Raw genomic sequence first — 19,429 nt, 5'->3', positions numbered from 1 at the left:
CCTGAAGCATAAACAATTTCCAATGGTGTTTCCACATCCCATATGTGAAGCTCGAGAGGCCTTCGCTAACAGCAGCCCAAGGAAACAGGCGATACAACCAAACAGTAAAAGCAACTACGGCTCTTCAAGGTATAAAATGGGTATTTTCTTCACGGCCAACTCAGTGCTTCTGGTAAAGTTCACATTTGCAGCCGCGGCGCCCTCCAGGTCCTTCCTGCCAGCGCAGCCCAGGGTGGCGCCGGGGGCCGGGCAGGAGCGGCCGGGGCAGGGAACGCCCGGACAGCGCCGGGACACCGGGGCCGAGGGCACCCGCGGGGCAGCGACCTCCCCAAGCCCCGCGTCACAGCCGAGCCCCAGCCTGACCCGTCCTCGGCAACTTCGGAAACTTCTCCCTTCGTTTTCATACCGTTATAATGGCACCTTCTTACAGCACGGGATGAAATGGCTGAATTTTGTTATAAAATGTGGGAAAACCCTCGTGCTATGTAATCCAAGCCGCCTTTAAGCATCACTTCCAAACCTGAGACAACTTAAAGGATAACGCACGGCTGGGGACGAAGCACTGCGAGCCAACCCGCCCGTGGGACCCTTCCCAGCTCTCTCAGCGCCCCGCGCAAAACCCGAAATCCTTTCGGAGAACCCCGGGAACGGAGCACGCAGCCCGGCGCCAGCCTATACCCTGCCGGTCCGGCCCCGCCGCCGGCCGGGGACACCGCCGGCGCAGTGGGCCTCCCGCGAGCCCCCAGCGGCCGCGCCGTGCCCTCGGCAGGGAGCGGGGTGCCGGGGGTCGGGTGTGCCGGGCGCTCCGGGGGTCCCGGTGCCGCTCGGGCGCGCACTCACCCCGCCGCCGCAGCCATGTTCGCTCGCCGGCGCTGCGCGGTCACGTGGCGGCGGCGCCGCGGCGCGGGGCGGGCGGAGCGGCCCCGCCGCCTTCCCCGAACGCCCCGCCGCGCTGCCCTCACGGCCCCGCCGCCTTCCCCGAACGTCCCGCCGCGCTGCCCTCACGGCCCCGCCACCTTCCCCTCACGGCTGACCCACCGCGCACCCCTCACGGCCCTGCCGCCTTCCCCGAACGCCCCGCCGCGCTGCCCTCACGGCCCCGCCACCTTCCCCTCACGGCTTATCCGTGCTGCCCTCACGGCCCTGCCGCCTTCCCCGAACGCCCCACCGCGCACCCCTCACGGCCCCGCCGCCTTCCCCTCACGGCTTACCCGTGCTGCCCTCACGGCCCCGCCACCTTCCCCTCACGGCTTATCCGTGCTGCCCTCACGGCCCTGCCGCCTTCCCCGAACGCCCCGCCGCGCACCCCTCACGGCCCCGCCGCCTTCCCCGAACGCCCCGCCGTGCACCCCTCACGGCCCCGCCGCTTTCCCCTCACGGCTGACCCGTGCTGCCCTCATGGCCCCGCCACAGGCCGGGCTGGCACCGCACCGGGACCCCCCCGACCCCGGCGAGTGTCGTCCCGAGGGACCATCTCCGGCCCTCCCCACGCGTGCTGGCTTCTAAGGAACAATTCCAGGCCTCGAAGCCAATATAACATAATGTAAATACAACCCTTTTCGGGGATTGCTTCCCTACCGCTAACCTCTCCTCAATTAATGGTTGTTCAGAAATCCACTTCCTGTGCAGTCCTACTGTAATCCCTGGAAGAGATGTTTTCCACCGGCATTTTGAAGCGGTGAAGGTGTTTAACAGTAGCACCTTGGGGGGATAGCGTGTTGGAGCCATCAGCAGCCCTTGGGCTCGCTCCACTCTGCTGGTTTATCCCTATTCACACCGATTTTATCAGAACCCAAAATTACTTGTTCTTGCCTCAAAATTACTTTTCTTGTTTCACGATTACAAGATACCTGAAGAAACTATCATCGTCCAGGGTTCACATGTCAAGTAACTCGATGCAGTTGCAAAAGCAAACAGGCAGGACATGAAACACCAGATAAGGATGAGAGGTCGGAGCTCTGCTCGGTGACCTGAACACAGGGTCCGCTGCTGTGTGCAGCGATAGACGCAGCTCTGGGCGGGCAGGTAACCCTCCCTCCCTGGAAACAGTGTAAGTCTTTGCTCCAGGGCTGCTCAGGAATGCCACTGCTCGGCTGGTCTGGCACCGATCTCAAAATAAAGTGATACCTGAAATATTTGGGCTGCTTCCACCGCAAACGCTTGGGAAAGAGAGGAAATGCAGGACACCGCAAAGGCAGAGTATGATCATAAAATACATGGAGCTTAAAGTTCACGTGTGTTATGAGAAATCAGTGCACACGTGCACAATTAAGCCCCTTTTTCTCATTTGGTCATATTGTCCTCTAGAAGGTGCGAGAAAACTGCAGCTACTCCTGCACAGCTGGCTCTGCAGTGGTGTCTGAGAGCTGCAGGGCAGTGACAGGCAAAGACTGATTTTGGGAAGTCTGGATAGGCACATGTAAATTGATAAAACTAGAAAAGTCAAGCAGTCATTCTCTAGCTCTTTATGTTTTTATGTCCAAGAGTCAGAGACCCTTAGTACAAAATACATAATGAAAAGTTTTTTTCATGAACTGCACATGTGACAAGGAACAATACTTAACTTGGGGTCCAGGTTCACAGATAAAGCCCCATTTTAGAAATAGTTGTTGAATTTCAAAAAACTTCCCTCAGTTTTTGCAGACTGAAGAAAAAAAAAAAAAAGTGAACTGTAGTGAAATATTTTACTGCTTTCAATTCCCTAGAGGGGCTTCCTTCTGCTTAGGTTCCAGCAGAACCACTGGGAAGAGGCTGGGAAGTTTTCTTTTCCTTCTCCTCTCAGGACTAGAGAGAAAAGACTAAAGCCTTCAAGGCACTCTTCCAAATACTGTCATTAGTGGCTTTGGGCACTCATCCTTCCCTGCTCCCCTTTTCTATCCCTACACTTGTCCTCTGCATTGTAGTATCTACTCTCTGAAATGGGTTTTCTGGGTCTCTGTCCTGTTTATTTTAATTTTCTTCTTGGCCATTTTACCTACCTTCCAAAAACAATCACCACATCTAGAAGTTACCTGCAGTGTATTAAATCTCAGCAGGAAATAAGACTACATTCATTAGGGGGAAAGAAATATCCTGTTCTTCTGTCTCGGGATTTTAAACAATGAAACTGCTACACTGTGCACAACTTAAACTCATTTGCAAGGTGGCTATACTTGAAATGCCAGCCACAGGAATGACACTGGCTGCCAGACTGGGAGCAAGCCCAGCTTTATTGCACACATAGACAATTCTGATTCTCTCCATGCTGCAATTGACTCTGCAACTGAGAGTAGTAAACCTTAATATTTGAAAGGCTGAGTTTAGAACACTTTCCTCTACAGCAAGGTTTGACTGACCATTACTGTCACTCATCTCCCAGTAGGACTCTCTCCGTGAGCAAGAACATTCTCTCTCATGCTGAAGTCCTGATTTTGCAATTCAAAATTCCCACTGTAGCAGTTTGGATGTACAAGAGACACAAGACTGCAACATGTGATGGGATTCTGTGTTAGCCCTCTGTATTTCAACTGTTCATACTGCTGTCCAGGCAGGATCTTAGAGTCCAGCACATCAGTGCTGATGGCTTCTATTATCTCCGTTGAAAACAAATAATGTTAGGTTTATAGACTTCCTTTTATTACATGAAAATTACACAAGTGTTGTGAATACAGGTCAAGGCATTTGCTCCTGGTTTTAGAGTACAATAGATGAAAATACAAAGTTAGCAAGGGCGGATGCAGTCCAAACATGTACTAGTGGAAAAGGAAGGATGCTGCAGCTGTAGTCACAGCATGTGCTTGGGGAGCATCAATTCTCCTTCTGCCCTCCAGCCTAGAGTGGTGTCAAATACTGGAGCTAAATACTCTCTGGCTGCTGCAGTGTCTGAACTTCTCTTGTGCTTTGGGAAAATGCAGTTGTTGAGAGACCAAATCATCTGGGACTGCTGTGAAGGATCACAGAGCCACACTGAGAACATGGTACCACAGTAAGAAGTCTTGAGCTGCCAATACCTTGACGTGAAGTGGGGAACAGGGTCTAATGCTCAGTGACTAGGGTCACCCTCCCTAGCAAATCCTTACTTGATCTATGATTTCAATACAAGTCTCAACTGATTTTCTAAATATCCAGAAAGCTTCTGTATCATACGTACCACCACAAAAACAGAAATGGGAAATGCTGATTTATCAGCACAGGAATTGTTCTAAGTTCAGCTTGATCTGTTTTTCTGCTGATTGTTCCTCCAAAAATTTGGAAGGTAGAACATTGCTGGCTGAAGCACTCTGTGAGCCTCTTTGCTTGGATGGGGGAGCACTGGCTAGGCAAAGAACAACAGAATAGCTTTTGTATGTATTTGAGTCAAAGTCTTTCATACATTGTAGGATCAGCTGTTAGTCCAAAGTAATTATACAGACTGCTATGCTAAGATGTGTTAATACTGTGGGGTTTTTTTAATAGAATCATTCTACAGGGACCCCTACTGCCTTTGTTTGATATAATGGCCATAAGTCTTTAATGTGGAATTAAGATTACAACGTCCCTTCAAAGCAACAGATTGAACAAAAGCATCTGCCTTTGGCATTTTCATCATGAAACGATTTTTAGTAAATTTTCCCTCAAGCACTAAATGTATACTGCTGTATTGATCTTTTGGATCTTGAAATAAAAGTGTGATTTTCCTAAAGCTTGCTTGAACTAAATTATTATGAAAGACAAGAAAGGTAAAGCATTACATTACCTCATTACTTTCACCACTGACTTTCAGTTAAGAGTAAGAAAATCTAGTATATTCAAAATGTGCCCATAAAGGATCACAGTCTAACGTCCCTTCTCCATCTGTTGTTTCATCTTCACAAAAATGTATGATTTTTTTTAAAGTTCATTAGTATAGACTGTAATTGTTTTCTTTAAATCAATCTGCCCACCAGTATTTATAAGTTGCTGCACAGAAACTCTTATCTCATCAAAATGTATTAAAACAGTACTATCAAAAGTGCTTCAAAAGCTTCCTTTTTTAGAGGTTTGAGTTGTCAGGTTTTTTTAAGAATTAGTGGCAAGTGTGATGTTCTCTATAATGCTTCTCTAATATCTCTGGAAGCTTGAAAGAATCAATTTTTGTGTATTGCAACATATTGCTTTGATTCAATAAAAGGAGACTTCTCAATGATTTTTCAGTCTGTTTGCTCATATATTATGTTTTTTGCTAACCCACAGGCCAGGAAGGCACAGTTTATGTCTGTCATGTGTCCTTTGCCTAGTGCCCAGCACTATGGCTTCTTTCTGGCTTTTAAAGAGTCAGGTGTACTTGTACTGCATTAAAAATGTGACATGAGTGCAGTTCAGTCATGGCTAATTGCCAGATATAAGAGATAAGCCACTATCCTGTATCTCCTTTTTTATAACTGATACTAGTTAGCATGATAGATGAACGTTTTTGTTTATTCTGAGTAAGCTTTAATGAACATCCTGTAGTGAAATTTTGCAACAGTGGGTTTGGGACATGAATGTAGTCAGTATCACTGAAGCCATTACCCCGACATCATCACCAAAGTTACAGCAGACACCACATCTCAGAACAGAATTCCTTCACATTACTCATGGTCTATTTCTTCAGCATTTCTCACTTTCAAAAGCACAGCCTCTTTCTACAATGAGGAGTGGCTCCCTGGCTGTATTTTGAAGGGCACAACCCAAGGGGCTTTGCACCACCTTCTACAGTAGAAGCATGGGAAGAGGCTGATGAAGCTTCTGTACTGTGTTACAGAGAATTTCTCCAGCCTGCACATATGAACATGTACCATTTGTACAGTGGGAAAGCACCACTTCTCTTGCAAGTTCCCTGTGCTACCTTGAACTTACCTGAACCCTTGCAATATATTGTACAGTTTTAATACACAGCATGTTTACAAAGCTTATTTTTTCTTTCAATTGTGTCTGCATAATATACTCTCCACCCAGTGCATAACAAATCCCCAAACAAGCTTATAATATGCATATGTAGATATTTTCTCAAAAGATTAATGCCTTCAGGTTTTTGCAGATTAAGATCCATATCTTCACACCAATTTAAAGTCAGATTTCTCACTTTTTTTTTTTTTTTTTTTTTGGTAGGAAAATCCTCTTTAATTATTGCTTATCTAGAATGTATTTTCCACTCTGAAATCTTACAATAAAATTGTAAGCCAGTGGTTTAGCAAGATCTGTATTTTGTTAATGATGAAGAAGTTGCTCTTTCTTACACAGATGTATTAGAATTGTCTGAAATGAATTCTTTCAGGCTTTGCATGGGCAGCATTTCTTTTTCTGCTTGAAACAGTCCTACCCTCCTTGCTAGGAAAGAAAGGCATGCTTATGATGCTGCCCTCTAATGCCAGGAACCACTGCTCCTTTTCCTTTCTTGTGCTGCTCTGCAGAGTGGCAACAGTCAGTGTAGCAATGACAGCAAGGTTGCCATGGAGCCACGTCTGCCACCGCATCAACTCAGCCCTTCCCGGCCAAAAGTCATCAGTGCTGCTGCCCCAAAGCGCCTCCCAGCGCTGGCCCTCAGTGCCAACTGCAGATGATGAGATAAATTATTTCCTTTTCCTGCAAACCACTCATCTCATCTCCTCTGCATCAGTCAGATGACTGGAAATTTAACCCAGCTGGCTCCTGCCTTCAATGTAAACCTAAAAAAAACCCAAGTGATAAGAAACTGGCCATCAGATTATCTAATCACAGTCTATGTCCTGGGACTTGAGCACTTTTTCAGTTTGGTCAGACCACTTACACTACCCAGTGTCCAAAGCCCCCTCTCATGAGCCAGCTTTAACCTGGGAGCTTAGGAGGGACCAGGGGGATTGTGCAATAACATACTAGAGGACAGAGAGGATAAAAAAACTAGAGCTTGTGAATCAGAGAGTTCAATTATCTTTTGAACTGTAAAAAATGACTGTTTTACACAACCACTCTCTCCCCTAAAGACATTACACAGCCTCTCTCCAGGCACTGGAAACTGCCAAAAGTGCAAAGTTCACCAAGGATGTTATCTGCCTCCTTGCCTTTTAATGAATCAACTGACTAGCATTTATTTTAAAAACGGGTCATATTTCCAGGCATTTTTCAAAGACTACCAGTTTGATGAGAGTGTGACTCAGTTTATTGCAGAGACAGCCCTTATTTGCCGAGTGTTTCTCCAGGGGTACAAGCTGGCACCTCCCTGCACGAGTCACACTGGGCACAGGTATCTACAAGGTGACTTGGATGCTTGCATGAAAATTAGGCTCAATGAGAGTCAACTTGAGCAACAAAAATAAGATCTACAGTCACCATATTCTGCTGCCTAGCCTCTAAATTCAAATCTCATTGTCTGTTTTTAATTTTGCAGTCGTAAATATAGAAGTGATTTCTAAGAAATTATTATTTGCCATCTCAAAAAGACTTTTTTGCTAAGCTACCCTTTGGTTCTGTACAAGTTTAAGCTTTTGTGAAGACAGTTTCTCTTGGTTCCTGTCAGCACTAGCAGTGCTAATGCCATTTGTGCAAAGGAGATTCAGAAGGGAGGCTCAAAGAATGTGTGTGGTTAACTGTGCGTGTGTGGTATTTCCAAGCATCCGGTGTTTCAGGTGGCATCTGTCTGCATCCTTGAGAATAAAAAGGCTCATACAATTTCACTGATGTGGTGGTACAGCTGTGCCATTTTTTCTGCTTCAAGCCCTGTCAGGCATCTTTGTTTGTTTGTATGCAAGGGCCCTGTTTGAACTGTTGCCTGCTGTCTTTGCTTTGTAGGCTGGCAGGAGAGGTGTTGGGTTATTTTGGTTTTGTTTTGTTTTCATTTTCAGGAAAAGTGGTAACTTTTTGTGTCTGTTGTGTCTGTTGTTGACAGCAATAACTTCTCTAGTCCAGGCTGATGTTATATGATGGCCAGAGAAAAAGGATTCAGCTTCAGAAAATTGTGTGGGTTCTCACTGAGTCCCAGAACTGGGGAGATGCCAAGCAGCAATGAAGTGCAGGCTTCACCCTGGGATGCTGTTGTGGCAGGCAGCCTGCTCCCCTCCAGCCCCAGCTTCTTCTCAGTGATAACTGCAAGGGGTTTGTGCTGAGCATCAGGAGGTCTAAAGCAGGTATAAACCAGAACAGTTCCAATATTAAACGTGACCTGACAGTGCTCATTTAGGACATGGCTTTGTGCATTTACTTCCTGCTGGTTGCACGTTTAACTGTGTAGCACCCCTTTGGTGATACCACCCTTGCTCTTGTAGGAGTAAGGGCAGAAAAGGAAAAATGTTGCTTTCCCAAGACTGTAAAGAGGTAATTTTCACTTGTTTCCAAAGATATAAAAAACAGAGAAGGAAAAACCTCTTCAGGCATAGGCTTCTTTCTGAAAGCACACCTTGGGGCACTATCCATCACTGCCGCGGGCTGTGCCCATCTCCCTTGCTGGGTAAAGTCTCCCCAGTTTGACTTTTCTGCCGTAAGAGTGGGAAAACAAATCACTGAGCCACACCACAAAGTAGACCCAGTGACATGCTGACTAATGGTGCTTTGACATCATTCAATAGATTTTACAGAGATTAAGGTCCCATCAGAAATTTGTCAGCAGTAGTTTAGGAAATCCTTACTGAAGATTTGCAGAGTTAACAGCTTTGTGGGTGTTTGCTGTTTGGCTATCTACCTAAACAAACAGCTGGTGCAGCTGGACTCAAGTTAGCAAAGTTGTTACTGATCTAGATTCTTCAGGCATGTCTCTGCTCCAGGCACAGAAATGACTGAGCTGGAGCATACTGGTACCCCAGCTATTTTTAAAGCACCTAGCTTGGTACTGGAGGAAATCAGATACAGTAGCACAGAGTTCATCATAGATTCATTTACTCAGCTTTTTGGTGCAAATATTAGTGCCAGCAGGATTAACTAAACCTTTTTAAAATGAGAAAAAGGAGATAAAAGAACTTGATTCAGCAACAGTCCGATTCAAAGAGAAAACTCACAGTTGCTCACACTAGGAGCTATGACAAGCTACATTGATGAAGACAAAAAGACAAAAAGCTTGAATTTGCTGTAGTGGACTACGACGTGGGGGACAGGGGGTCAGGGAGCCAGTAAATACTGAGCCTGCTGTGGAGAAGGGTCTGGCCTTCACTGTGAATCCTCTGTGTCACTGCAAATGGAAAATGCCACATGGAAATGAAGGAGACTCCTATTAGTAAAGAGTCACTGGGGCAATGTGCACTAGAAGAGGAGGAGGGATTGTGTCTAGACTTATCTGCAAGGAGCTTTATGTGCTGCAAGAGCTCTGACTTACTGCTTCTGGAAGACTTTTCTAACTCCAGTGTCAAAGTTCAGGGACCTTTCCCACATTCCTAGGGCTAGCTGGCAGAACCTCCCCTTTGTAATGATTTCTTTGTAACAGTGACTGGTTTTATGCATGTGACTCTTGCCTGTCAGGAGCTGGTCAGACAGGCAGGAAATAGCCCAAGGCAGCCAAATGCTCACTGTGTGGTAACTTCTGGCCAAGAGGAAGGACATAGCTCCAGTCACCCAATAATCTATTGATTTACCCCTAATCTGAGATTTATGCCCCTTGCTAGCTTGAGCGACAGTGACAATAAAAACTGCAATAAACAAAAATGTGAAGTTTAAAATGGAAATATCCAGTAAACTTCAGATCTCCAACAGGAGCCACAGTATTTGCTGGGATTGCAATCTGTCAGAACAGGACTTGCTGGAAAAGCAGTTTCTTGTAAAAAACTCCCTTCTTGTTCAGAACATTAAGGGCCCTGACTAAGGCACAGACTGGGGCTAGGTCCTCACAAATCTAAAAGTGAAGACTAAGGAGCTGCACATTAAGAAGCCTCCTAAAGCTCCACCAGGCAAGTCCAAAGGGGATGACAGTAGAAAATGTACCCAACTATTAAATGGAGAGAAGCACAGTCCCTACAGTGCACCAAAGCAAGAGAGAGCAATGTCATTGCTGCGGCACAGCACAAGCCTTGCAGGCTCTAATGAGACAGGCTGACTAACAAGGAAAGGATATGGGAGACATTCAGCAGGAGCAGGCCTCAACCTTGGAACTGAGCCCAAATCCTGTAGCAGAGAGTAATAATGGGAAAGGCAAGATCAGAGGAGACAGCTCTAACAAAAGGCAACAGAGATGGGCAAAGACGCGAGCACTTACCGAGCCCTGGGCTCCCCAGTCCTGTGCTTCCCGCTTGACCTCCTGTTCTCCTGGCTCTCTCCCATCATCTCTGTACACCTGAGCCTGGTGAGCAGGGACAGCTGCAGCTGAGCTACTCTGGGTATATACAGCATGCCTGCTTGATACATCCACAGCCATTATGCATGGGTAATTTTTATTACCCAGGGGCATTTCTCTTTTACATATCCCTAGCTCAAATTTTACTGAAATCATTTTCTTTTTTATTGGCCTCTTACATTGTTAGAGTGCCCATGATTTCCCCAAGGTTAGATGATGAATGACAACACATCATACAAAGACAAAATACAGGCTTTTGCCAACTATAAAACGGATTTTTTTTATTTGATATGTTTCCTTTTCTTGTGCAGCAATGGTAAGCAACCTCATTGGGATGAGCAGTACAAATAGAAGTTTAACAAGCTCTCTTCTGAATGCAAGATCACACAAAATATAGATTTAGTAAAAATGCTAGATTTCTACTAACATGACAGAGCTTCAGAAAATGGAGTAACCATTAAAAAGACAATTTCAAATATAATCAGCTGGGTTCAATCCTGCAATTAGTTGTGCCTGGGCAGACAGCTGAGTCCCTGAGAGGTTCCAGTGACCTCAGTAAAATCATGGGAATCTACATGGGAATGTAGAGACATAACCTTTAATCTCTGCACTATCAAATGCAGGCTCAACTCCTCATCAGTTTAAGGATCTCCTTTCCCCCCTTCCTTTTCCCCAAGCCTCTCCTTCAGACCAGCAGCACAGACACCAAACAGGCAGCAGTGCCCCTTTCCCTCCCATCTCCTTGTGAGCATTTGAGAGCAGCAATTGCTCCCAGCCAGCCCTGTGCTGGAGGCAGCTTTTGTACAGACTGTATTTTCTGTTCAAACAGGCATTTCCAGCTGCTCCTGGGGAACAGAACATGAATATCATTGCTTTTCTGGCTGAAGCTCTGTGATCTAAGCCAAACCAATCTGACCAATAGGTCTTTCCTTAAAAAGCCAGCAAGAAGTAGCAAGCAATGTGTGGGTGCCCACAGGCAGGTACCTGGGGTGACAGGGCTGCCTCACCTGCAGGTGGAAGAGGTTCAGGGATATTATTAATCCAAACGTAAGAACAGATGTTTCCTCTCAATCATATGCACATTACATGGGCAGCAGCAATTTGACCTTAAAAAAAACCCCACAAAAACGAGAAACTCAAATTCAGATTAGAAAAATAAATAAAAGAGAGATGATTTGAACTATTTTATTGCAGCAAATACTTCCAGAAAATCCAATTATCAAAATCTCCAAGTGAACACTGATATCCTTACTGTTCTGAAGGTGAATATATTGGTGGTAGAATGGTAGAATATGCAAATATCAAGTGCTCCACACACTCCAGGAGTACTTCTAATCAAATACTATTCACCCACTTATCCATACCCATCCACACCGCACTGAAGGGAGAGCAGGTAGCCAATTTTTTTTCAGCCTTCTTCAGTCCTGGCTGCTGAGGGCAATGAGCTTCCACCTCAGTTTTATCCCCCTTTCTGAAGAACAGATATCAAACTCAGTGAAGTTCATTGAAAAACTTCAGCTGATCCAGGGCTTTGGTTGACCCTTCTACCCTAATTTCTTCTATGATGGGAAAACATTCTTTTCTTTTGTTAAAAAAATACCAGAAGAGCTAAAAATCCAGCAGAACAGAATTCCGAGGTATCAAACATAACTAATGGGGCTCTAATAGAAGTACTAATCAGAAAGCATGAATAACATGTAACCCAAAAAGACCTTAGAAACAAGTCACACACCTGAGCTTTTGGACTCAATCTTCCCACTGTACTATCACGTATAAAAATGGTATGATTGATGGCCTTGAAATTCACAGTTCAAATTTTGCAGATGAGATTAAATTAGAGAAAACATCCAAACCATTTCTAATACAATGGAGGCATTAGATTGATTATACTTTTGGATGGTAATTGTAGATACACAAAGACTTTTAAGTCTTCAAGCAAAGGACTTGCAGAAAAAATAACTATTATTTGGAAAGTCACTGGAGCAAGCTACCTCATAAAAGAGATAAAACTTACAGTGCAATATTATTAAGGTTTTCAACCAATGTACATACAAAATAAAAAAAATAGACAATCAGATTGCTAAAGGAATAATGGAGAGATAGAAGGAGCACCAGCTGTGTTTTGTGAGGCACTGGTTAGATGTCACAGAGACTTCAATCACTGAAATGAAAATATATTTTCACTATACCAGCAGCAAGCAGGTAAAGAGTAATATAATTAAGGATGTGCTCAGACACACAGTGTAAAGCCTCTGCTGTCACTTGGAAGAGTCAACAGCAAAAAAGGCTATTCCACACAGGGAGTCAAGGCTGAGCTACACAACACTCCAGGTACTGCCAGCACAACACACCACCTGTGCAGGGGTGTTTGCCTGCTCACTAACTCAGGTGTTTGCCCTGTCTTGGAAATATTCATGGACTCATTCATTGAAGGGTTCATGTAGGCCTCGAGCTCCTCATGATGACTGTGTGTACCAGGTTACCACAAAATGCACAGCAGATGATACAAATCTGTGCAAGTCTTCTGCTACGTTTTCTAGACAAGTTGAAAATGGGAATCCCCAGTGTTTCAGCATTTGGTGGCAAGTGAAAAGGATACAACTGCAATAGCTATAAAATCTCATGACTGATCTAATGTTTCTGTGCTTAAAGTAGGCTTTTATATCCAAAGTTCTGCCAATCATATGGAAATTGCTGACAAAACAATGAAAATCAAAACTAAGGGTTTAGAAATGCAGTTTTTCCTAAGTGATCATAATATTGATAAACAGACAGGCTGAGTGCTATGAATGCACAAGCCTGCCCATACCAGGTGCAAGATTTCTGCTCTTGCCTACGCATACATAACCACAATTGACTCTCACCTGTGTTCTTTGATTAGAACTATTTATTTGGGATTTTTTAAAGTCTTCATGAAAGTAGCATTCACTCAATGGAGAAGTGAAATGATCAAAGTATCTGCAACATCTACTACCTTTTGCAGTCCTGGAACAATCAGTATTGGTTGTAGTATTATCCAGCATTACTGCAACAGAGCAGTGCCGTGAAAGCTTAAGGAAAAGCAGTGTTGGATCAGCCCTGAGGGCCAATGAGAAACAGATGCCACTCACCAGAATTTGTTTAATCTACAAAATAAAGTCCTTTTGTTCACATGCAGCAATGGTTAAGAAGTATTAAATCTTGATCAATTTGTCACAAAAATGCTGTGTGATTTCCAAACCTCCCCCTAGCCTTGGCATTTGCAAAAAAAGGAAAGCTTCTTGCTATTCATATCATATATATATATATAATCATATATCCTGACAAACTGGTGGCACAGCAATGCAGTAGCCAAGGGCTTGTGAAGCACTAAGAGCAGCTTCTTTCACACATGCAAGCTTTGGGGGTTTGGATTGAAGCACAACATTTATTTGTTCACTTGTGGACAAACATGGAACCTACTGAGAGAAAGCTAACTGGAGAATAGCAGCTCCAACTATGATCCTAATTTTACAGGCCTCAGCTGAAGCTCTTGAATGTGGGAAATGTGAGTTCAAATCCTTTTTGGGGTGAAGAAGTCCCTTGCCTTCTAACCATCACCAGTTCATAAAAAGAAAATTTGAATGGAACTCTTGTGGGACAACTCGTGGCAGCAGGGGAGACCTGTGCAATCCTGGCCTCCTCTCTCTGCCTTGCCTACCTCTGCAGTAAGAAACCAGGGCCTGAAAATCCTGCCTCAATGCCCATCTCTCCTGAAATCAGTCCGTTCTGCTAAAAAGATTTTAGCAGCATCTCAGTTGGGAGGGAATTTGTGTGTTGTGTTCTAAGCACTGGGACACCCCGTGGAAGGGCTCCAGCCACAGACGTCCATCGGGAGAACCTCTCCAAGGTCAGTGTGCTGAGACTGCCACATCACACCCGGCACCACGGAGCTCTGCCCCCCTGCACAAGTGTGTGCACTGCTTTGTCTGTGTCCAAGGCCCAGTGGCTGAGGCTCTGTGGGGCCCTTGCCAGAAGGGATCTGGACCATCCCCACCAGGCTGGGAGCTGTCAGCCACACGTGGCCAGTACGGCAGGAGACTCCTGGGGAACTCCTGACTTGCCCAGTGCCAAGCACACTTGTGATGATTCCCATGACAGACTGCTCAGAACTATGAAAAGAGCAATCAGAAAACCTCCTGCTTCAAATGAACCATCTTAATTTACTCCAGGACCTGAAAACACTTTTGAGACAGAGTTCAAAGAAATAGAGCTTGTTTTTACAAAACCTGCCAATTTTTAGTCCTACCAGATTTGCCACCAAGTCTCACAATAAAACAGACCTCCAAAAACCCCCAAGCAATTTTAGATGATTGAAACTGATACTTGTTTTTCTGATGAGTTTCTGTTTAAATTCAGACTTAATAGAATTTACTCTCATAAAACAAATTCAGTCTGGAAAACAGGGAGCCTCTTCATCCTCTTTTATTGTTTAAACTAGACCTTCTGGAGACAGTTCTTCCTTGCAAGAAAAACCTTGTTAAAGGTGACAAATAAGACTGAGATCAATGTTTTATTAAGGACAGACTCTTGCTACAACATACACAGATTATTTTAAATCATGTCATTGTGTCTAAATTAAAATTTTCATTTGAAAAGGATTTGCATAGAGAAAGGATTTATTCTCAAAGTCTGGAATTCCTATCAGAGTACCAAAAATACAGCAGGTACTATCAATTCTTACATTAAAACTATTATCCTGACCAGAGCTCACATGTGCAGCACAGTACATGTAGTTGTAGCTATCTTTATTTCCATTTAGATATGTTCCATAGAAAAAGCAGATTTGTGATTCTAGCCATTGCAGTAGCATTGAAGAACTTTTAAAATAGGAGCAGATAGAAAAGACTTAATTAATCTTATCTCGTCACATTTGCACATTGCTCTCTTGAGAAAACCAAACTTCTGCACATACAGTTGTTTGCAAGCTAATGCTTTAGATACATTTCTGAGTAGAAGTGAAATTGCTTGCACATTTACAGTAAATTGATAGCTAAACCTAAGTTGGGCTGTCCCTGAACAAAGCAGCTTCTTTGAGAAATGACAGCAGCTGTTAGGTTCTGTGCACTTAATGTCCTGTCAGAGGGCAAGTGGCTACAGGTGTCTGCTCTGAAGGAGCCACTTCAGGTAACATGGTAGTGAAAAGGTGCATAGGTATCAGAGTGCAAAACCAGCAGATATTTAACTTTTACTTAATTATAAAATGCATCTAGATGACATGCAAACTATTAAGTGTAGCTCACTGCTCGTCCCATTGCCAATACCCAGCCTCTGGTCCAACCTGCCTGACTGGCATGGCTGAAGGAAATGTGCACACAGAGCAGCTCACCCTTGAGCTTGGGAGATGGACAGAAAACTGGGCTCTGCAAAAGCTCATCCTCCTTGGGGACAGAACACTTCATGCTCTGCTGTGCTGCTGCAGAGGCACCAAAACAATGGGAAAGGCACAGATAGGGGAGACACAAGGACCTGAAGGATTTGGAGGGGACTGCTTTGAAGTGAAACAGGGGTGCTTGCATGGGGGCATGCAGGGCCATGAATCCTTCCTCAGCTGCAGCAGGACACTGATGGAGCTGATGACCAACACAGAACATCTCCTGTGGCACTGTTGAGGAAGGATGGGAACAATGAAGACTCCAAGTCATAAGGTGAGAAGAAAACTCAACTGATTTATTTCAAATACATCTCTCTTTTTATAGAGAGCATTGTGCAGACCAATTTAATTGGTCTTAAAGTAAAAACATCTCGCACCATTGGTGTGCTCTGAACGACGCACGGTGGCAGAACATATCTATAAACAATGTGAACAACAAGAGAGATAGAGAATTATTTACATTCCTTTCCAACTCTTTTCCAGGCTTAGCCTGGTAGAATCTCTCTCTTTTTCTCTCTGACTGAACTGAGAATATCCATACTCCTGTGCTGAGCTCCTCCTTCCACCGGTTACACAAGAAGACTTCTGCTGGCAACAGACACAAAATGGAGGGGGGCAAGCTGTGGGAAGCTCTTCATTCTGTGTGTGGATGATAGAGCCACACTGCCCTGCTAAACAACCCAGTGCATGCACATGACTTGATTTGAACCTGGAAGAGACTAAACATCACTGCAAATTTTAGGACTATAATTTTAAAAGTCTGGTTGAGAATTCAATCAGAATATGGAAATTACATGCATAAACTTAGTTTCTCTGCAAATGCTGACACATGCTCCAAACCTCTCCTATTGACAAGTTTTCTGTACTGAATTCTCTCTTGAACTTAAAAAAAAAAAAATCAGAGCTCCCAACTGCAAGTTACTGCTCTATGTGCTATATTTGTTAAAATTATCATAAAAGAAAATTGACATTTTCATAAACTAGAAGGATTGTATTAAGGTCATGAAATGAGTATTTATAGTCTTGTTACTCTTTAGTCCCTGTTAGAAACTACCAAAAATAATCATGTCATGTGATATTATCACACTCCTACTAGTTACAGTGTGAAAGTGAATTAAAGCATGGTTAACATTTTCTCCATGGAAGCTCTGAAGAGAGGCCAGAAGGACAAAGGAGGACACTGAAGCACAGATCTGAAAGCACAGCACATCCTGCTGTCACTCGGTGTGAAGATTAGTGGCCACCATGCCCCACTGGAATTGCTTCACCATTTTCTGCTGCACCAGCAGGAAGAGAGAAAAACAATTAGCAAAGAAAGTGTCATTTGGATTTGTACAGTATCAAGTAATACACCACAAAAGTTCATCAATTCAGGCTACAATTCCACCTTAGATTATGATCATGTCAATAAACAGTTCCTTATGGTCTCATGGCCCTAAGACACCTCCAGCCAGACTCTCAGAGGAATGAGATGTGTGGCACGCCCTGTGGGCAGTGAGGGGGTGTTTCCAGCTCTGCTGGTTATATTCTTCATCAGCTGCTCCTCCTTCTTTCCATTGCACGCCCCCCATTTATTCCCTTTGCACATACAAGAGCAGACATTCTTCCTCCTCCCTCCACCATACTGCAGCATTTTGGTCTTAGGTGGAAAGATGGAGCCAAGAGGCCAAAAGTTTAGTTTCATTCCACAGCACAGAAGAAAATGATACATTTATGGCAAATCACAAAGTGTTATCCTGCAAACTGAAGAAGGTGCAAAGCAGAGCCATCTGGCAGTCTCTCCTCCCTCCCTCTGAATCGCTGTCACATTTCAAAGTCAGCCTGTGTTTTCCATCAAAATTGGGAACCCATGGGCCACAGGCTGGGAAATATCTCTAGAGTAGGTGGAACAGGGGGCAGAAAGCTTGAATCCTTACTTCTACTGCATTTTGTGGTGATTTACTTCCAATCTGCTGCTTCCCCTGCTCCTAGGAGAGGGAGAGGAGATGGCAGCTGGTGGTAGGCACTCAGTCAATGCTTTGGCTACAACCATAAATGCTGGAGTGGTCGACAGGCAGGACCAAACTCCAAAATTTTCTGAGGGTCCTTCATTTCTCCAAGGTCACAAGACCAAAACAGTCATTCTACCCCTCCTCTGAGGAAAAAACCTTCCTCTCTCCCAGCCCCACTCCAAAGCTGCAGCTATGCTGACATTTTTGTAAAATGTTTTATATTTTGCTGCTTTTGACTAAAAAACAAGCTTCTGTGGAAAGACAGAAAGAAGTGTGATCCCAAATTCAGCTCTTTTGATGAAAAGAGAATTTTTCTTTGTGTAGGAACGTGATTGTTTAGGCTCCATCTGAACAGAGTTCATGGACACACACAGGTACCCATGACAACCCAGCAGACAGAGGCCTGGATATTCTGCATGGGGATGGATGGGTTAGAACATCCACAATGACGAGGATCTTCCAAATGAGGGATGACAGCAAATCACTTCCATCTGTGATGTAAAAGAAAACCTTGGCATTTCATTCTACATACTTGATCTTCTCTAAGTACCTTCCCATTTGTTCTATAAATAAATAATAGTTTTACTTTGAGTGTGCTGTTCTCCCAGGTAAGTGGAAAAGACTTGTTCCCTTATCAAGCACAGAAAAGGTGCTATTGGCTATAGGAGTGTCAACAAGGCAACATTTGTACTGCCCAGCAAGCCCCAAGAAAGAAAATAAAACAGAAAAATAGAATGGCTCCAAGTTTAATTTGTTTGCTGTTCTCATTCTGTCTGTTCATTTCTGTTACCAATCCAGAATTCTTAAATCTTTTGGGTAAAATACTAGCTTAACTAGCAAAACAGAACTACACTGTAATCAGTTCTGACCCAATTATTTCATTCTTAGTGATCTTTCCCTTCAGTGGCTGAAAACTACAATGCAGAGCCACAGTCTGGAGTGAAAAAACTGCCCAAGAGCAGGATTATGCCACTTTTTCATCCTTTGAACAGTTCCTTGTGAGGATACAGTACACTACAGCACTTGCTTCCATGCATTTGCTCACGAGTCTTGGAGAGCTCCATGTACATCCATATCTCCTCCACAGCAGGACTACTTTTTAAAATGTTTTTGAACACAAGCCATAAATTCTTGATCCAAGTACTCAGATTAATCAGGACTTGCTCTCACGTCAGACTGCATCCCTGCATAAAAAGACAGAATGTGTCCTTTAAATACTATGGAAATATTACCTCTGACAAAGATGCACAAAATGCCACAGAATGCAGAGTGCACTTATATCTCTTTTATTTATGCTGAGCTATTAGAATAGTTCTACTATTACCATTTATTTGATTGGGGAAGTTTTTACATATTCATACTAATTCTCAAGCAAGTGCCTCAGTCCGATTTATGATGTAAGTTCTTTTCATTTTTTAAGCCATTCATGCAGGTTTTTCATTAAAGTAGAAGAGAATCTATAATGGATTCAATATGTAATGCAAAGATCAGCTTTGAAAATAGACTTATTTCTGCCTAAATCATCAAATATTACATGTACATGAGTCTAAGTTCTGAAAAAGTCAACTGAAATGAGAAGCTGACTCAGAAGATGATACTGTGGGCGCTGGGATTTAGAGAGATTTTTCCATTTGTTCAAAGTCTCCTTTCTACTTCTGTACTCAGATCTTCCTTCCCAAGTCTGTATGTCCTCCCTTCCTGTATCCTGCAACCTCTTTGCCACCTCTGCTCATGAAACTCCCTGGTATCTTGTCCTTTGGGCAGTCTTTTGTCCCCCATTGTGCTTGTCTAAAGCATGAGACATACAGTATGAGGCCTTCCAGTATTTCTGTAGTATTG

General features: G+C 44.0%; 1 protein-coding gene across 2 annotated transcripts in view; it reads right to left on the bottom strand.

The window, feature by feature from the left end:
• PEPD (peptidase D) overlaps positions 1 to 866 on the bottom strand; it is a 143,148-nt gene extending 142,282 nt beyond the window's left edge. For both annotated transcript variants that reach the window (XM_053952645.1, XM_053952647.1), the window contains exon 1: positions 841 to 866. In XM_053952645.1, the coding sequence (XP_053808620.1) occupies positions 841 to 857 (17 nt within the window). In that variant the 5' untranslated portion in view covers positions 858 to 866. The remainder of the gene's footprint in view (positions 1 to 840) is intronic.
• Positions 867 to 19,429: the final 18,563 nt, after the last annotated feature.

This window comes from Vidua chalybeata, chromosome 11 (assembly GCF_026979565.1).
Source record: "Vidua chalybeata isolate OUT-0048 chromosome 11, bVidCha1 merged haplotype, whole genome shotgun sequence".
NCBI classification, from domain to species: domain Eukaryota; kingdom Metazoa; phylum Chordata; class Aves; order Passeriformes; family Viduidae; genus Vidua; species Vidua chalybeata.
The sequence above is the reverse complement of the archived record's forward strand: the minus strand, read 5'-3'. Positions and strand labels throughout refer to the sequence as shown.